This window comes from Lipotes vexillifer, unplaced genomic scaffold (genome assembly GCF_000442215.2).
Source record: "Lipotes vexillifer unplaced genomic scaffold, Lipotes_vexillifer_v1.1 scaffold779, whole genome shotgun sequence".
NCBI lineage: Eukaryota > Metazoa > Chordata > Mammalia > Artiodactyla > Lipotidae > Lipotes > Lipotes vexillifer.
In genome coordinates, this window is record NW_006788448.1 from 865,651 (window position 1) to 883,717 (window position 18,067).

Genomic DNA, 18,067 nt, shown 5'->3' on the forward strand with positions numbered 1-18,067 from the left:
ATTCTTTCCCGGTGCATTTCAAGACCCATCCTCATCATGCCCTCTCCCCTTCCCATCACCATAATAGCACATGTTTCGTAATGAACAGGGAGTAGAGTAACAGGAGAAAGAAGAGCAATGAGCCCAACTTTTTCCCGTAGTAAAGAGAAATGACTCCTCAGGGGCCTCCCTGATGATCTTGTGGGTTCTTAATTAACACCAACAAATTGGCAATTGAAAGTCTCCATATTTAGATCAATGTGTTTCTGATTTCTTGGCCCAAAGGTTACTACTCAGAAGCTTAAGCCTCTTATTCAATATCCAGGCTATAATACATATATCAGTTGGAGTTTTCAGCCTCTTGAGATCTGGGTAAAATTGCCTCATCTCATGCAGTTTCCGGCCTTCAGGACTACAACACTTCTCCAAGGCAGTTAGATTTGGAAATCCCTGTTGTGTTTTCTCCACTTCTCAGGAGTCATTTCCTCACCTGACACTTCAACATACTCAATCATCTTAGACAAATCAGTTCATCTGTGGTTTTTCATTTAAAAAGCCTATATATTCTTACCCAAAACATTTTTTTTTTTAACCGAAAAACATTATATTTAATATGAAATTTTAAAATGGTCATGCCTTTAAATTTCTACTTTCAATAACACCTTCTGGGAAAAAGCAAGAACACACTTGCTTTCTTGAAAAAGAACTCTTTTCTTGTGTATCAATTAGAACATTTAGTTTTTAGAAGTTGGGTAGACTAACAGCAAGTCATACAAGGATACAAGTAATATAGGCCTATTTCTGTGACACATTGTAAAAAAAAAAAAAGTACTGTTTCATCTAAGTGCAATAATTAAGTTTATAATCCTTACCAAGCGATTTTTGTAAAATGTTTATTCTCTTAAATCCAATACATTCACAGAGTGTTAACACTTTAAACGTTTATCATTTCCACCAGCTGCAGCATTATCTAAGTAAACCAAAATAAGCACTTTTATCATAGATGTAGTCAGTGATTATTAATACTTTTTTTTTTTAAAGGACCTAAACTTCCCCCAAATTTCAGCACAGGTAGTTTTATGGTATGTTTCATTTAGTAGAAAATAGTGTGTAGAAATGAATAGTTTCAAACTGCTTAAATATATTATATCATGTTATCAATCCACCAAATCAAAAGCAATTGCCAAGCTGAATAATAAGTTACAAAGAAATGATAATTCTGGCTTGTACAGAAATGTGCGGTGTTTTCAAAGCTCTGAACAGTTACCTACTAATACAAATCTCCAAAGCTTAACTTAGAGTTGGAAGATGAGTTTCACAGTAATGTAATTTTAACCCTCATTTACATTCATTTTAATATATTACTAAGATGTTTACTCTATGTCACAATGGTGCTTTCCAGTGTTCACAATTTACAGTTTCAATTTGTACATATGTAATTCACTAACATAAGGGACAGTTATTACTATCACAAACTATCCCTAAAAAGAAAACAAAACCCCACCTTACATAGAACTCTGAAAATGGTATGACTTAAAACAGATTAATGCAACATGGTTTTTAATTTTTTAGCCATTTTCTAAACACCAGCATGTAAACTTGCCTATTTAATGTGAGAGCTACAACTTTATCCACTAAGAAATTATATGTTAATTTTAACTATCTTTCTAACCTTAACTCAAAAATTTTGTGACTTGCTGGTTCTGTTTCTGTGAATTCCAAACTGCTTTTTTTTTTTTTTTTTTGAGAAAGGGAAAGAAGGAAGGTGATAAATACATTGTAAACAGAAAAAGTTGTCCCCAAATTAAACCTTTAAAAAGAAATTTCTTTTTACATCTATACTATTTAACACTTTAAGAGTCAGCTACAATGTTTCATCTTTAACACTAACACAAATAAATTACTGTAGGGTCAGTCTGCCCTATCATTCTGGGATCTAAAGTTCTAAATACATGACCAGAAGAGTAAAATACTTTAATGTTCAAGTCAGAAATTTCGAACAGTTATATGATTTGACTAGACTGAGCGAGGCAGCTAGAAACATACAATTCTGTAGGTGATTGGTTATTTTGCTTTTGGGGGTGGATAGTCAAAGAACAGAGTAATGAAGAAAGTAACAACAAAAAAAAAGAAATCGTTTCCTATTTTAGGGGGGGAAGAAAAATCACAGGGCAGCTTAAACCTCTGAGCTCCATTTGACCCACCCCCTCAGATATAACACAAAATTTTAATTTTTCAAATAACCCCCATTCTTTCCTTGAGTATCAAACTGATTGGTAGTCACATCCCCAAGTACAATCAGAGTTTAACAGCTTGTTGAATGAAATATTAGTAAGATCAAAAAGACAGACTAAATTTCAAACTGGAAAAAAAAAAAAATCTACTCAAGTATTACATTCAGTTTTCAAATCATTTACTAACATGACAACAGATTTGGCTTCAATCATACTTGCACACACTCACACCACAACAGTCACCCCAGCCACTGATCTGTTTTGCAACACAAGGCCATATAGGCAGAAATGGCATTCTCCAAGCCAAACTTTAAATAGATTAAAAAAAGTAATTTCTAATTTTACAGAAATGTTTCTTCAAAAAATATTTTCTCTCACTCCCTCATCTCCTATACTGAAGGATGTATAATGTGTTTTTCTCCCAAGCTAAATCTGAACCCTCAAAATTGATTCCAGGCAGAAGATCTCTGCAAATTAAAATCAAAAACAAAAATAGAAAAATTATATTTTTATATATGTATACATATATATATATATATATATTTATACTGATTGGAATCCTCCAGCATTTTAAAATCACTTTCGAGATGAATTTTGGGATTCTATAGCTCACAACTCCAAAACCCATAATGATTTAAGGATGTACTTTCTCTTGTTTCCTTCCTGGCCACGCCCTCCCCTCCAAAACAGTTCAATATAGCCAGGCTCAAGTTTAATGGGAAGAGAGAGAAGTTTTTGAACAGTTTTTTTGTTTTTGTTTACTTTGGTGATCTGGGTGGCACGTATTGCTCTTTGCCATTACGTCGAGTCACTCCCTGAGGTATAGCCCTATGGCCAAACTGGCGTCTCTGTTCCCTGATTTTTCCAGCTGCTCCCCTGGGAATGGCATTGCCTCGGAAGCCAGAGTAATCCTTACTAGCCCTTGCTTCTGGCTTCTCATGTTGTTTCTCGAAGGACTTCTCAGGAGCTCCATTCTCTTCATTTTTGGTGGGAGATACTGCATTGGAGCGAAGTTCTCTCAGTGGCTGTACAAGAACTGGAGATGGCTCTTTAGGGGGCTTCTGGCACACTTCAGCATAACTTAGCTTCCGAGGTTCCTGTAGGGCCACAGCTACAGCTGCACTTATGTTACTATTACACGGTGAAGCAGTATTTGTTCTCAATGGCTTTGCAGTACTCGGGGAAGAAACTGGTATAGTTGTCTGGTTGGGAACATCTTTCTGAACAGCAGAATCCTCTATTAGATCCTTTTCTTGCTGAGTTGTGCTTAATACAGAAAGCTCAGCTGTACATGGAGGACTGGTGCTCATACTGAGTTGCTGGGCAGAGGTGCAGTCTGTCTGTTCATCCTCTGCAGTCACTGGGCAACTAACTCTCAACTCTTCCTTATCCTTTTCTTTGCAGACACCTTTAACAACATCAGACATCCTACTCTCCAAAACAAGTTCACCTGGCGTTCTTGATGAACTTCCAGGTAAAGGAGGAAAATTTGAGGCTAATAAGTCAAACTTTGGTGTTGGAGCCTTTGCTTCAGCTGTTGAAGGATGGGGTCTTGGGATCCTTTCATCTTCCCGACGTCTTCGACCTCTGAAGAGAGTTCTCCTGCCCCTACCGTAGTCCCCATTCTGTTCCATCTGCAAAGTGGGAGTCTCTTTTGGAAGGTAGCTTTGCTCCTGGTGCCCTGTTACTGTAGGGTTATGTCGTTCAGTTGGAAAGTTCCTTGAACCAGATCTGTTCAATGGTCCATCCCCCAATGACACAGAGCCCTCTGTTGAGTGTTCTGAACCACTTGACCTAAAATGAGGCTTCACACGATTTTTTTGGAATGGTCGACCCATATTCACAGCAGCAGCAGCAGCATTTGTTTTATAAGATCCTGGTGAATTAAAGCCATTCACAAAACTACCATTGGGAAAAGGAGCCAGTGGTGTTTCAAAGTAAGGTGTGGGATTTGGAGACCAAGACTGAGGCACAATACTATAAACAGAGTACTGTTGGTGAGGATTATATACAGGCTGCATAAAGACCGGTGAGGCATACTGTGCTTGAGTTTGAATGGGCGGACTATACATACTAGAATCCATTAATCGATAACCATTCTTAGCAAAAAACGTATTGATGGCTTTTATCCTTGCCATGATTGGCTTGCCCTGAAATGTCTTAACTTCTTCTCTTAAGTATTTAAAAGCCTGCTGTGCATCTGTGTCTGACTGGAAAGTGATATACCAGTTGCTATTGTGTGCAAATTCACAGCTTATCACCTTGGGGCAGTTTTCATTTTTAAACAAAGCTTTTACTTCCTCTACTGGTGTTGTTTCAGGAATCTCTCTTAAGAATTACAATACAACGCTTATGACTTGGTCTCACTTTCTCGCCCTTCTCATCAACTTGCACCATGGGAGAAGATCTCAACACTTCAAGAATTAGGTCAGGGTCTGTGGTCAGCTTTTTTATTTCTTCCATGTTGGCAACTGTCCAAATTGGGATGAACTGATCACTGTCCATTTGAGATATCAGGTAAAGATCCTTTGACAAATTTTCTCGTGAGAAACAGAATTCTAATTGTTTCTTCAAACACTCTTTTAGTTCTTCTGTAGAAATTGCTGAGTTGCTTTCTCCAGAAACATCATATATTTGGTAACTCAGATCTTCTGGTCCCAAAATCATTCCATCAGTTGATTCTTCAATGCCTGTAGTAGTTCTTGTGGTTTCACAAGATGAATACATTACTTCATATTCCTTACACATATCATCTGCAAGTTCTCTATTACCCTCAGGATGAGACCCTGATGTGGCTGCTGTTTCATGCCAAGAGCTTTCAGTTCCATGAGTTACTGGAGTGGCATCAGTATTTCCTGGAGGTATTTCTTGCCATACTTTGGCATTAGGATTTAAGCCAGTTCCTTTAGATGTTACCTGCTCCACGAAGAGCAACATGACTTTCTCCGCTCGGCCCAATCGTTCTCGCCGACACGACTCCAACTGGCTTACAGGCCGGAGCCCCAATAGCTAGGATAAGGACACTCGCCTGGCCCCTCCACCCGGCAGCGGCCCCAAAACATTTTTAATTTGTTTAATATCTGAGATTCCTAGGAAGGGTTCACATTGTGGATGGTACAAGAATGTATCCTGAAAACCTCTGTTAGCCATTTGACTCTCCAAAGTTTTTACTCTCACCTTACCTCTAAGGGTTCATCTTTTGTACCTTCTCTTCTCAGAGACCAGGACTTTATCCTTCCATCCTTCTCTTATCACCTCTTCTGTCATGAAAATGACAAATAAGTCCTCACCCCCTTTATGTGGGTCTGCCCTCTTTCCTCACTTTCTGTCACCAGTTGACACCTATCTCTTTGGTCTCTAACTTTCTACCCCAAGTGTCTATCCAGGTATTTTTCCAAATATAATCCTCTCCCTAAGAAAAATTATCTTGCCAGAAATATTAAGCAAGTACAAGTTTTTTCCCAACTTGTTTCAAGAGAAAAGAAAATAATTATACATCTGACTAACTCTACCTAAATCACATAAAGAGCCCACAATATGTCCCAGAATAAAAGTAGATGTCAGCTGTCAACTAGAAATCAACATAGTGAAGAGTAATAAAAACATTATTTGGATGGAATAAAGGGGAGAGGGACTACATTGCTGGGTGGATCGAAAATAGTCATTGTCTATAGAACTTTCCCCTGTAAGATCAAGTCCCATACAGACAGCTCACCACAATTCCACCTGAGCAGTCTCTTTTATAAATCTTCCCATTAAGTAGTTCAGTTAATAAGGTAGTGACTGACACAACATAAACCATAGTAAGACCTAAACCGGGGATATAGGAAGATACATAATACCAGAAAAGAAATAGATCCCATGAAGTAAGGATTGGCATTTTAGTGCAAGGCCAAAATCAAGTCTTAAGAATAAAAGAGGCCAAATGTTATAAAAGGCAGGTAAAAGAGTTTTAACTTGGAAATGGAGGCCAAAGTTTAAGAATCTGGAAAGCACATCAAGCAGTAAGAAATAGGTGACCAAATTTTGTCATGGAAGTCAGGGATTATCAGACCCTAAGGTTTTTGTTTTTTTTTTTTTTTTGCGGTACGTGGGCCTCTCACTGTCGTGGCCTCTCCCGTTGCGGAGCACAGGCTCCGGACGCGCAGGCTCAGCGGCCATGGCTCACGGGCCCGCATGCCACAACTAAAGATCTAGCATGCCGCAGCTAAAGATCCCTCACACCACAATGAAGATCCCACATGCTGCAACTGAGACCCAGCGCACCGCGGCATGTGGGATCTCCCCGGCCCGGGGCACGACCCCGTGTCCCCTGCATCGGCAGGCGGACTCTCAACCACTGCGCCACCAGGGTAGCCCCTAAGGTATTTTTAATGGACCAGCATGCTCAAGCCATTCTGGGTCTGTGACTTATCAAAGGTCCCTCCTGGCCTCAGACAGATCTCTGCAACACAAAATGGGTGGTGCCATCTCACAGTCTAGACACAGTCCTAATAAAGATGAAAAGGGAGAAGGAAATTTATTCTACAATTCAATCATGTCAGTCAGTGGCACATTTGTTTCCTAAGTCACAAAGACATTTACATAGTCTGACATTGCAAGGCAGATATCTCAAAAATAAACTTCTGGAATGAAAGAAAATGGATTTTAAATTGCAGAGGTAACATTTCTATTTCATGACACCTGTTATAACTCAAGTTTCCCCAAATAGATTATTCACCAGACAGATACAAAAGAAAAAAGGAGATCAAAATTATGTCATAGGAAACAAAGAAATTAAAAAATGATGATAGATAATCATTATTTTAAATAATTTTTAAAGTACTGAATCAATTTTTTTAACTTAAAATGTAGTTAGAGATTATTGATTATGCCTCAGTGTTCTTGGATGCACCAAAATGATGATATATTAAACCTTTTCCTGAAATAAACCTAGAACATGAGTGCACATTCTATATATTTTACAAATCTCCTAGCACTAGTACTGAAGTGTGAGCATTTGTCTTAAGAATGTTCTACTCTGCAGAGTCCCTTTGAAATCTGAGATGGTAGATAAAGGCAGCTGGTCAAGGATTAGGAGTCCTGGACATTTTACTGCAGGCACAGGTAAACCCAGTGTTTGGATCTGATCAATAACCAATGTTATTGGACTAACACCACATTAGTCCTCTACATTAATCTCACTTTGAATGGATGAGCAAGAAGCAACAAGTATATTGGAGGCCTTCTTAAAGTATTGAATTCCAGAGGCTGGGGAGATAAACTGAGAAGATGCAGGGTCCTGCCCCATCTGTGAAGATTTTAGGGGTCCAGTGGTCTCGGACATGCCACTATATCCCCTCTAAAGTGAAGGACAAATTACTACATCTTGCGCTTCCCACCACAAAGGAGGAAGCACCATGCCTGGTAGGCCTAGGGTGACTAGCTGTCTCGGTGTGTCCAGTTCTGGGGCATTTTCTGGGGTGTAAGACTCCTAATGCTAAAACTGAACAGTCCCAGGCAAACTTGGATGGTTGGTCAACCTAGTAGGCCTCTTACATTTTTTTAATAGATATTTATTGGAGTATGATTGCTTCACAATACTGTTAGTTTCTGTTGTACAACAAAATAAATCAGCCATATGCATACATATCCCCTCCCTCTTGCGTCTCCCTCCCATCCTCCCTATCCCACCCCTCTAGGCCATCATAAAGCACCGAGCTGATCTCCCTGTGCTATGCAGCTGCTTCCCACTAGCTTTTTACATTCAGTAGTGTATACATGTTGATGCTACTCCCACTTCGCCCCAGCTTCCCCCTCCCACCCTGTGTCCTCAAGTCCATTCTTTATATCTACATTTTTATTCCTGCCCTGCAATTAGGTTCATCAGTACCATTTTTTTTTTTTTAGATTCCACATATATGCGTTAGCATACGGTATTTGTTTTTCTCTTTCTCACTTCACTATGACCGACTCTAGGTCCACCCACATCTTTACAAATAACTCAATTTCTTTTCTTTTTATGGCTGAGCAATATTCCATTGTATATGTGTACCACACCTTCTTTACCCATTCATCTGCTGATGGACACTTAGGTTGCTTCCACGTCCTGGCGTTTGTAAATAGTGCTGCAGTGAACATTGTGGTACATGTCTCTTTTTGAATTATGGTTTCTCAGGGTATATGCCCAGGAGTGGGAGTGCTGGGTCATATGGTAGTTCTATTTTTAGTTTTTTAAGGAACCTCCATACTGTTTTCCATAGTGGTTGTATCAATTTACATTCCCACCAACAGTGCCAGACGGTTCCCTTTTCACCACACCCTTTCCAGCATTTATTGTTTCTAGATTTTTTTGATAATGGCCATTCTGACCACCAGTGTGAGGTGATATCTCATTGTAGTTCTGATTTGCATTTCTCTAATAATTAGTGATGTTGAGCATCTTTTCCTGTGCCTCTTGGCCATCTGTATGTCTTCTTTGGTGAAATGTCTATTTAGGTCTTCCATCCATTTTTGGATTTGGTTGTTTGTCTTTTTGATATTGAGCTCCATGAGCTGTTTTTTATATTTTGGCAATTAATCCTTCTCTGTTGCTTCATTAGCAAATATTTCCTCCTATTCTGAGGGTTGTCTTTTTGTCTTGTTTACGGTTTACTTTGCTGTGCAAAAGCTTTTAATTAAGTCCTATTTGTTTATTTTTGGTTTTATTTCTATTTCTCTAGGAGATGGATCAAAAAAGATCTTGCTGTGGTATATGTCAAGGAGTGTTTTTCCTATGTTTTCCTCTAAGACTTTTATAGTGTCTGGTCTTCCATTTAAGTTTTTAATCCATTTGGAGTTCATTTTTGTGTATGGTGTTAGGCAGTGTTCTAATTTCACTCTTTTACATGTAGCTGTCCAGTTTTCCCAGCACCACCTATTGAAGAGGCTGTCTTTTCTCCATTGTATGTTCTTGCCTCCTTTGTTGTAAATTAGGTGACCATATGTGTGTGAGTTTATCTCTGGGCCTTCTATCCTGTACCACTGATCTATATTTCTGTTTTTGTGCCAGTACCATACTGTATTAATTACTATAGTTTTGTGGTATAGTTTGAAGTCGGGGAGCCTGATTCCTCCACTTCCGTTTTTCTTTCTCAAGATTGCTTTGTCTATTTAGGGTCTTTTGTGTTTCCATATGAATTGTAAAATTTTTTGTTCTAATTCTATGAAGAATACCATTGGTAGTTTGATAGGGATTACATTGAATCTGTAGATTGCTTTGGGTAGTACAGTCATTTTCACAATGTTTTTTCTTCCAACCAAAGAACATGGTATATTTCTCAATCTGTTTATGTCACCTTTGATTTTTTTCATCAGTGTTTTATAGTTTTCTGAGTACAAGTCTTTCAACTCCTTAGGCAGGATTATTCCTAGGTGTTTTATTCTTTTTGTTGCAATGATAAATGGGAGTGTTTCCTTAATTTCTCTTTCTGATTTTTCATTATTGGTGTATAGGAATGCTGGAGATTTCTGTGCATTAAATTTGTATCCTGCAACCTTACCAAATTCATTGATTAATTCTAATAGCTTTCTCGTGGCATTTTTAGGATTTTCTATGTATAGTATCATGACATCTGCAAACAGTGACAGTTTCACTGCTTCCTTTACAATTTGTATTCCTTTTATTTCTTTTTCTTCTCTGATTGCCGTGGCTAGGACTTCCAAAACTATGTTGAATAAGAGTGGTGAGAGTGGACATCCTTGTCTTGTTCCTGATCTTAGTGGAAGTGCTTTCAGTTTTTCACCATTGAGTATGCTTGCTGTGGGTTTGTCATATATGGCTTTTATTATATTGAGGTAGGGTCATAGAGTATGCCCATTTTCTGGAGAGTTGTTATCATAAATGGGTGTTGAATTTTGTCAAAAGCTTTTTCTGCATCTACTGAGATGCTCATATGGTTTTTATTCCTTAATTTGTTAATTTGGTGTATCACATTGATTGATTTGTGTATATTGAAGAATACTTGCATTCCTGGAATAAACCTCACTTGATCATGGTGTATGATCCTTTTAATGTGCTGTTGGATTCTGTTTGCTAGTATTTTGTTCAGGATTTTTGCTACTATGTTCATCAGTGATATTGGTCTATAATTTTCTTTTTTTGTGATATCTTTTTCTGGTTTTTGTATCAGGGTGATGGTGGCTTGGTAGAATGAATTTGGGAGTGTTTCTCCCTCTGCAATTTTTAGGAAGAGTTTGAGAGGGATTGGTGTTAGCTCTTCTCCAAATGTTTGATAGAATTTGCCTGTGAAGCCATCTGATCCTGGACTTCTGTTTGTTGGAAGATTTTTAATTACAGTTTCAATTTCATTACTTGTGATAGGTCTGTTTATATTTTCTAATTCTTCCTGGTCCAATCTTGGAAAATTGTACCTTTCTAAGAATATGTCCATTTCTTCGTGGTTGCTCATTTTATTGGCATATAGTTGTTTGTAGTAGTCTCTTATAATCCTTTGTGTTTCTGCTGTGTCAGTTGTGATTTCCCCTTTTTCATTTCTAATTTTATTGATTTGTGTCCTCTCCCCTTTTTTCTTGATGAGTCTGGCTAAGGGTTTATCAATTTTATTTATCTTCTCAAAGAACCCACTTTTACTTTTATTGATCTTTGCTGTTGTTTTCTTTGATTCTATTTCATTTATTTCTATTCTGATCTTTATGATTTCTTTCCTTCTATTGACTTTGGGTTTTCTTTGTTCTTCTTTCTCTAGTTGTGTTAAGTATAGGGTTAGATTGTTTATTTGAGATTTTTCTTGTTTCTTGAGGTGAGATTGAATTGCTATAAACTTCCCTCTCAGAACTGCTTTTGCTGCATCCCATAGGTTTTCGGTCATTGTGTTTTCATTGTCATTTGTTTCTATGTATTTTTTTATTTCTTCTTTGATTTCTTCAGTGATCTCTTGGTTATTTCGTGGCACACTGTTTAGACTCCATTTATTTGTGTTTTTTACATTTTTTTTCCTGTAATTGATTTCCACTCTCATAGCATTGTGGTCAGAAAAGATGCTTGATATGATTTCAAATTTCTTAAATTTTCTGAGTATAGATTTGTTACACAAGATGTGATCTACCCTGGAGTTTGTTCTGTGTGCACTTGAGAAAAAAGTGTATTCTGCCACATTCAGGTGGAATATCCTATAAATATCAATTAAATCTACCTGGTCTATTGTGTCATTTAAAGCTTGGGTTTCCTTATTTATTTTTTGTTTGCATGATCTGTCCATTGGTATAACTGGGGTGTTAAAGTCCCCTACTGTCATTGTGTTACTGTCAATTTCCCCTTTTATGGTTGGTAGCATTTGCCTTATGTATTGAGGTGCTGCTATGTTGGGTGCATAAATATTTATAATTGTTCTATCTTCTTCTTGGATTGATCCCGTGATCATTACGTAGTGTCCTTCTTTGTCTCTTGTAACAGTCTTTATTTTAAAGTCTATTTTATCTGGTACGAGTACTGCTACTCCAGCTCTCTTTCGATTTCCATTTGCATGGAATATATTTTCCCATCCATTTGCTTTCAGTCTGTATGTGTCCCTAGGTCTGAAGTGGGTCTCTTGTAGACATCATATATATGGGTCTTGTTTTTGTATCCATTTAGCCAGTGTGTGTCTTTTGGTTGGGGCATTTAATCCATTTACATTCAAGGTTATTATCAATATGCATGTTCCTATTACCATTTTCTTAATTGTTTTGGGTGTATTTTTGTGGGTCTTTTTCTTCTCTTGTGTTTCCCACCTAGAGAAGTTTCTTTAACATTTGTTTTAAAGCTGGTGTGGTGGTGCTGAGTTCTCTTAGCTTTTGCTTGTCTGAAAGGCTTTTGATTTCTCCATCAAATCTGAATGAGATCCTTGCTGGGCAAAGTAATCTTGGTTGTAGGTTTTTCTCTTTCATCACTTGAGCTATATCCTGCCACTCCTTTCTGGCCTGCAGAGTTGCTGCTGAAAAATCATCTGATAACCTTATGGGGGTTCCTTTGTATGTTATTTTTTGTTTTTCCCTTGCTGCTTTTAATATTTTTTCTTTGAACTTAATTTTTGTTAGTTTGATTATGTGTCTTGGTGTGTTTTTCCTACGGTTTATTCTGTATGGGACTCCCTGTGCTTCCTGGACTTGGGTGACAATTTCCTTTCCCATCTTAGGGAAGTTTTCGTCTATAATCTCTTCAAATATTTTCTCTGACCGTTTCTTTTTCTCTTCTTCTTCTGGGACCCCTATAATTCGAATGTTGTACTTAGTGTTGTACCAGAGGTCCCTGAGATTGTCTTCAGTTCTTTTCATTCTTTTTTCTTTATTCTGCTCCTCAGCAGTTATTTCCATCATTCTGTCTTCTAGCTCACTTATTGGTTCTTCTGCCTCACTTATTCTTTTGATTCCTTCTAGTGTATTTTTCATTTATTGTGTTGTTCATCTCTATTTGTTTATTCTTTAGTTCTTATAGATCTTTGTGAAACATTTCTTGTATTTTCTCAATCCATGCCTCCATTCTATTTCCAAGATTCTGGATCATCTTTACTATTATTACTCTGAATTCTTTTTCAGGTAGGTTGCTTATTTCCTCTTCATTTATTTGATCTTGTAGGTTTTTACCTTGCTCCTTCATCTGTGACATATTTTTTTGACATCTAATTTTTTTTTTTTTTTTTTAATGAGTGGGATTGTTTTCCTGTCTTACTGGTTGTTTGGCCTGAGGCTTCCAACACTGCAGTTTGTAGGCTGTTGGGTAGAGCTGGGTCTTGGTGCTGAGGTGAGGACTTCCGTGAGACCTCACTCCAGTGAATATTCCCTGGGGTCTGAGGTTCTCTGTTAGTCCAGTGGTCCCAACACGGAGTTCCCACCACAGGAGCTTAAGCCCGACCCCTAGCTCATGAACCAAGATCCCGCAAGCCACATGGGGTGGCAAAAAGAAAAGAGAGAACAATAACAAAGTAAAAAATAAAATTAGACTATGAAACTAACAGATATGTTAGAAAGAATATAGAAATAAAAATATAAATGAGTCAACAACCAGAAGGTACATCAGTACCACAACAGTAAAAAAGAGGAGGAGGGAAAAGAAAAAGAAAGAAAAAAAGGAGGAAAAGTCCTTGGCTGTGGAGGGTGGGGCCTAAGCAAGGGGGAGGTTTGGGTGGGGGCTGTGGCCTATGCTCAGGACCCACATGGCTGGAAAAGGCCCTGGGGGCTGTGGGGGGTGGGGCTTAGGCTCAAGGAACAGAGGGGGCCAGGCATGCCCCCCACCCCTGGTCTCAGAGGGCAGTGGACCTCTCCTGGGAGCCCAGATGGGTTCCTGGGCACTCAAGCTCAAGTTCCCAGGAAGCCTCCGCTCCGCTATGGCTCCTCCCGGATGGCTCTCCTGATTTCCACGGCCACCCCCTTATGCCCCCAAGGACGCATGTGTCCTGGAGGGGGCTTTGGAGGGCAGGGGACAGGCCTGGGAGCTCAGCAGGCTCCCTGGGCCTGAGTGGGCGGGGCAAATGCCCTCCACTCCTCTCCCATTCCTCCCGGAAATTCCCTCTCACCTGCCTCTCCTGATCTCCCTGGCCTCCACTTCTCCTTCCTGCTCAGTCCCCCCACGTCCTACTGGTTCACTTGGGGGTTCCTCCTGTCTCCTTGGGCATCAGGGTCCCCCCACCAGTGGCCGGCAGGCACCCTAGTTGTGGGGAAACGCTAACTTGGCATCTTCCCACACTGCCATCTTGACTCTGTTCCTCAGGCCTCTTATTTTTTAAAAGCTACCCTGAGTCGGGTCTTTGTTTCTTGCAGCTACGAGCACTCTAACTTATACTATCCCAGAGTCTGAAAGAGACCCAGGCACAAAGTAGGAACTCTGTAAGTGTCTGCAGATTGAATTGAGCTCTGAGTTGAACAGTTACTGAGCAAACAAGGAGAGCACCTCGATCTATTAGATCCTAAGTGTCTGGCACAACCCCTAGACCAGAGAAGGTGTTTGGCAAATATCTGGTTAAAGCCAAAATGGCTTCAGGATCTTCACAAGCAACAGAGAAATTTTAGCAGTCTGGACGGAAGGATGAAGATGAGAAAAAATTAGCTCAGTCAAAACTCAAGTTCTGGAAGAATCTTTCTACTCAAATGTACAATGAAGGAGCTGCCCCAGGTAGGATCAGGAAAAGGGAAGCTGAAGAGGTCTCTAGCCTTCTCTGGTGGCTCAGAGGGGAAGGCAGTGTGTCACTTAGGAATCTGTGTGAAGTTGGAGATGGGGAAGGGAGTGGAAATGCACACAAGAGACATCCCTTGGTAAAAAGAGGCAGAGTCTGATGTCTGGAAACTTCCTTAGAAAGGAGAGAGATGAAGCAAAGGAAACTCCAAGCTATCCTGCCTGTATCCATTCCATTAGCTCATGGGAGTTATGGCAGCTGAGAACTCTCAGCCGAGTCCATCTCCTGGACTTGCCCTCAGCTAACTAATGCTGACTTACCCAAGGTCAAGCCCCCTTCCTTGAAGCAGCCCAAATATAAAGACTTGTCCATGCAAACAGCTTCCAGGCCCAAGCCTCTCTCTCCAACTGGGGATAACACTGAAAGGTCAGCCAGGCCTCAGAACTGCCCGTGGAATTGACTGAAGCCTGTGGCCACACTGCAGTTCAACAGCTTAACTTTTCCCTCAGCCCAGCCCGCTTTCCTGTGTTCCCACGATGGTATTGCTCTCAAGAGCATCTCCCATTGACTTTGTGCATGCAAATCTCCTCCCAGTCTGCTTCTCTATATCAAAAACTGAAGGGTCTGAGACTTTTACTCTACCTGCAAGCTAACCAGTTAATCTGCCACAGGCTCATAGATTCTGGCAGAACACATGAGACTCTTGGGTCAAGGACAAAGAATGTTGTTACTCGTGGCACGTAAATTGATTTGCCTTGCTCCCCAAATCCCACGGGGTAATACAGAACACAGAGTAGGTTTGCATCACAGCCAAAGAACCCTGAGCTTAGGAAAACCCTATCTTTTAAATGGGGCAACTAGCAAATCTGCTTACCCTTTGCCCTGGAGGGAGACATTATATTTATTCTACTGGTTAGGAAACAAACATGCCTTCTGTCCTGGAGACAGGTAGTCTCTCTAGATTCTAAGTCTGTTTACCACATAAACATCCTTTAAAATTTATTTTTTAATTTTTATACAATCTTTGGATATGTACTGTTCCACTGTATATAAATACCACATCTTCTTTATCCATTCAGCTGTTGATGAACACTTAGTTTGCTTCAATATCCTGGCAATTGTAAATAATGCTGCTATGAACATTGGTGTGCATGTATCTTTTCAAATTAATATTTTTGGTTTTTTTGGATATATATCCAGGAGTGAAAATACTGGGTCATATGGTAGTTCTATTTTCAGTTTTTTGAGAAACCTCCATACTGCTTTCCACAGTGGATGCACCAATTTACATTCCCACCAACAGTGTACAAGTGTTCCCCTTTCTCCACATCTTTGCCAACATTTGTATTTGCATTCTTTCTGATGATAGCCATTCTGAAAGGTGTGAGATGATATCTCACTGTGGTTTTGATTTTCATTGCCCTGATGATTAGTGATGTTGAGCATATTTTCATGTGCCTGTTGGCCATCTGCATTTTTTCTTTGGAAAAGTGTCTATTCTTCTGCCCAGTTTTTAATCGGGTTGTTTAAACATCCTGGAATAGATAGTTCAGAACAAAAACTGATAGAAGATGTGCAGAAATGGGAGATGACTAGGGACAGTTGTCGCCCAACACGGGAAACCCAGCCTGTGCTACACACACGTGCACACACACTTGTGAAGCTACTGTAATTTCAACATTCATGTAAATTTTGTCTCTTAATTTTCAGAGTAGTGTTTTTTTATTTTCAATTAAATATTTGAGAGTTATTATAGAGTTTTTCTTTTTAATTGTTTACACTTTTGTCAATTAAATATGTATATAATTTAAAAAATCAAATGGGGGACTTTCTTGGTAGCGCAGTGGTTAAGAACATGTCTGCCAATGCAGGGGACATGGGTTTGAGCCCTGGTCCGGGAAGATCCCACGTGTCGTGGAGCAACTAAGCCCGTGCACCACAACTACTGAGCCTAAGCTCTACAGCCCACGAGCCACAACTACTGAGCCCGTGTGCCACAACTACTGAAGCCTGTGCACCTGAAGCCCATGCTCCGCAACAAGAGAAGCCACCACAATGAGAAGCCCGTGCACCACATCGAAGAGTAGCTTCTGCTCGCCACAACTAGAGGAAGCCAGCGTGCAGCAATGAAGACCCAGTGCAGCCAAAAATTAATTAATTAATTTTTAAAATATCAAATAAAAATCAAATGGAACCAAACTCATAATGGAAAACAAGTAGTCCCCTACCCAATCCCCGTCACTACTATTTCCTGTTTCCAAAAGGCAACAACTTTCAATTACCATAGCCAATTCCTCTGGTATTTACCTTCATATTAATAATTTAAAAACAAAATACTGATCATGTCATTTTTGTCTGTTTCTCTTAAATAGAATTTGTTGCCTACTTACAGAAGTCAAGGAATTAACTCATATCAATTGTCATATACACACATTTTCTCTCCCCCACACTCTCAGTATTTTTTTAGTTAAACCCATATTCAATTTTTCCATTTTTATGATTAAATAAATATTGTTTACCAAGCAGTCAAGAGTATACTATGATAATATTTCCTCCCTAATTCACTTCTTTCCTGGAATTAATTACCTTTTTTTTCCAATTTGGTTTAAATCTCCAAGTACTTTCACTGTCTTCAAATAGCTCCATAAAATGTCTCCCACTTCAATTTTCCATATGATCAAAGCTGTCCAATAACCTACGAGTCCAATTTTCCTGAAGGTATTCTTCCTGTAATGTCCTTTTCCAGCCTGTGCCAGTTGCTCTCTAGACCAGGTGTGCCACTGCTATCCCTGGATTCCCAGGTGTAGTATGAAGGAAAATTTCCTCTACTTCTGTCCCTCATTTTGGTAAGGCAACTATCCTCCAGTATTTGCCTGAAAAATGGTGCATAGGAGATAAAAATCTGTAGACCCTGGAGGTATGAACATGGCTTTTTTTCTTCTCTCCTTATGCTTAAATAACAGTTTGCCTGGGTATAAAATTTGAAGAAATTATTCGTCAATTTCAAGCCTCCAGAGTTTCTTTTAAGAAATGTGATACCTATCTTAATCTTTTGTATGCAATCTGTTTTATATATCTGAGAGAATTTAACATCTCTCTTCTAACTGAAAAGTATCTTCATATACTTAGTGGACCCTTTCAATCTGGAAATATGTTTTTCAGTTCCAAGAAATTCACCTTGGTCAGTGGATCCATTTCTTATTCTCTGTTCTCTGGTTCTGAAATTCTATTAATCGAACATCTACCTCCTGAACAGATCCTTTAATTTTCTTATCTCCTCTTGACTATTTTGTATTTTCTGTCTTTTTTATCCTTTGGCCTTTCAATAAATGTCATCTTTATCTTCTAATCCCTCTCTTGAAGTTTAAATCTTTGTCCATATTTTTTTAAGTTCCAAGAGTTTTTTTTCTTGTTCTCTGACAATATTTATTCTTTTTTTTAAAAAAATAGCACCTTGTTATTATTTCATGAATCGTTACCTTTAATCTTTCGAGAGTGATCATCAGTTGTAGGTTTTGGATAGCTCCTCCTACATTTACACTGTGTATTGTCCTATTAGATTTGGCTTTGTATTTCAAGTTACAGGGTACCTTCAAATGTTAGATGATCCTACACTGTCCATTATGATTAATAGTGAGAATTAAAATCCCAGTTGGGGGGCTTCCCTGGTGGCGCAGTGGTTGAGAGTTCGCCTGCCGATGCAGGGGACACGGGTTCGTGCCCCGG

General features: G+C 39.2%; 1 protein-coding gene across 1 annotated transcript; it reads right to left on the reverse strand.

Annotated features, from left to right (window-relative positions):
- Positions 1-864: 864 nt before the first annotated feature.
- Positions 865-5,262, reverse strand: LOC103079612 (la-related protein 4-like). Its single transcript, XM_082931228.1, is given in 2 exon segments — positions 865-4,546; positions 4,548-5,262. Coding segments are annotated over 2 exon segments (2,178 nt in total). The 5' UTR covers positions 5,151-5,262; the 3' UTR covers positions 865-2,971.
- Between the last annotated feature and the right edge of the window lie 12,805 nt (positions 5,263-18,067).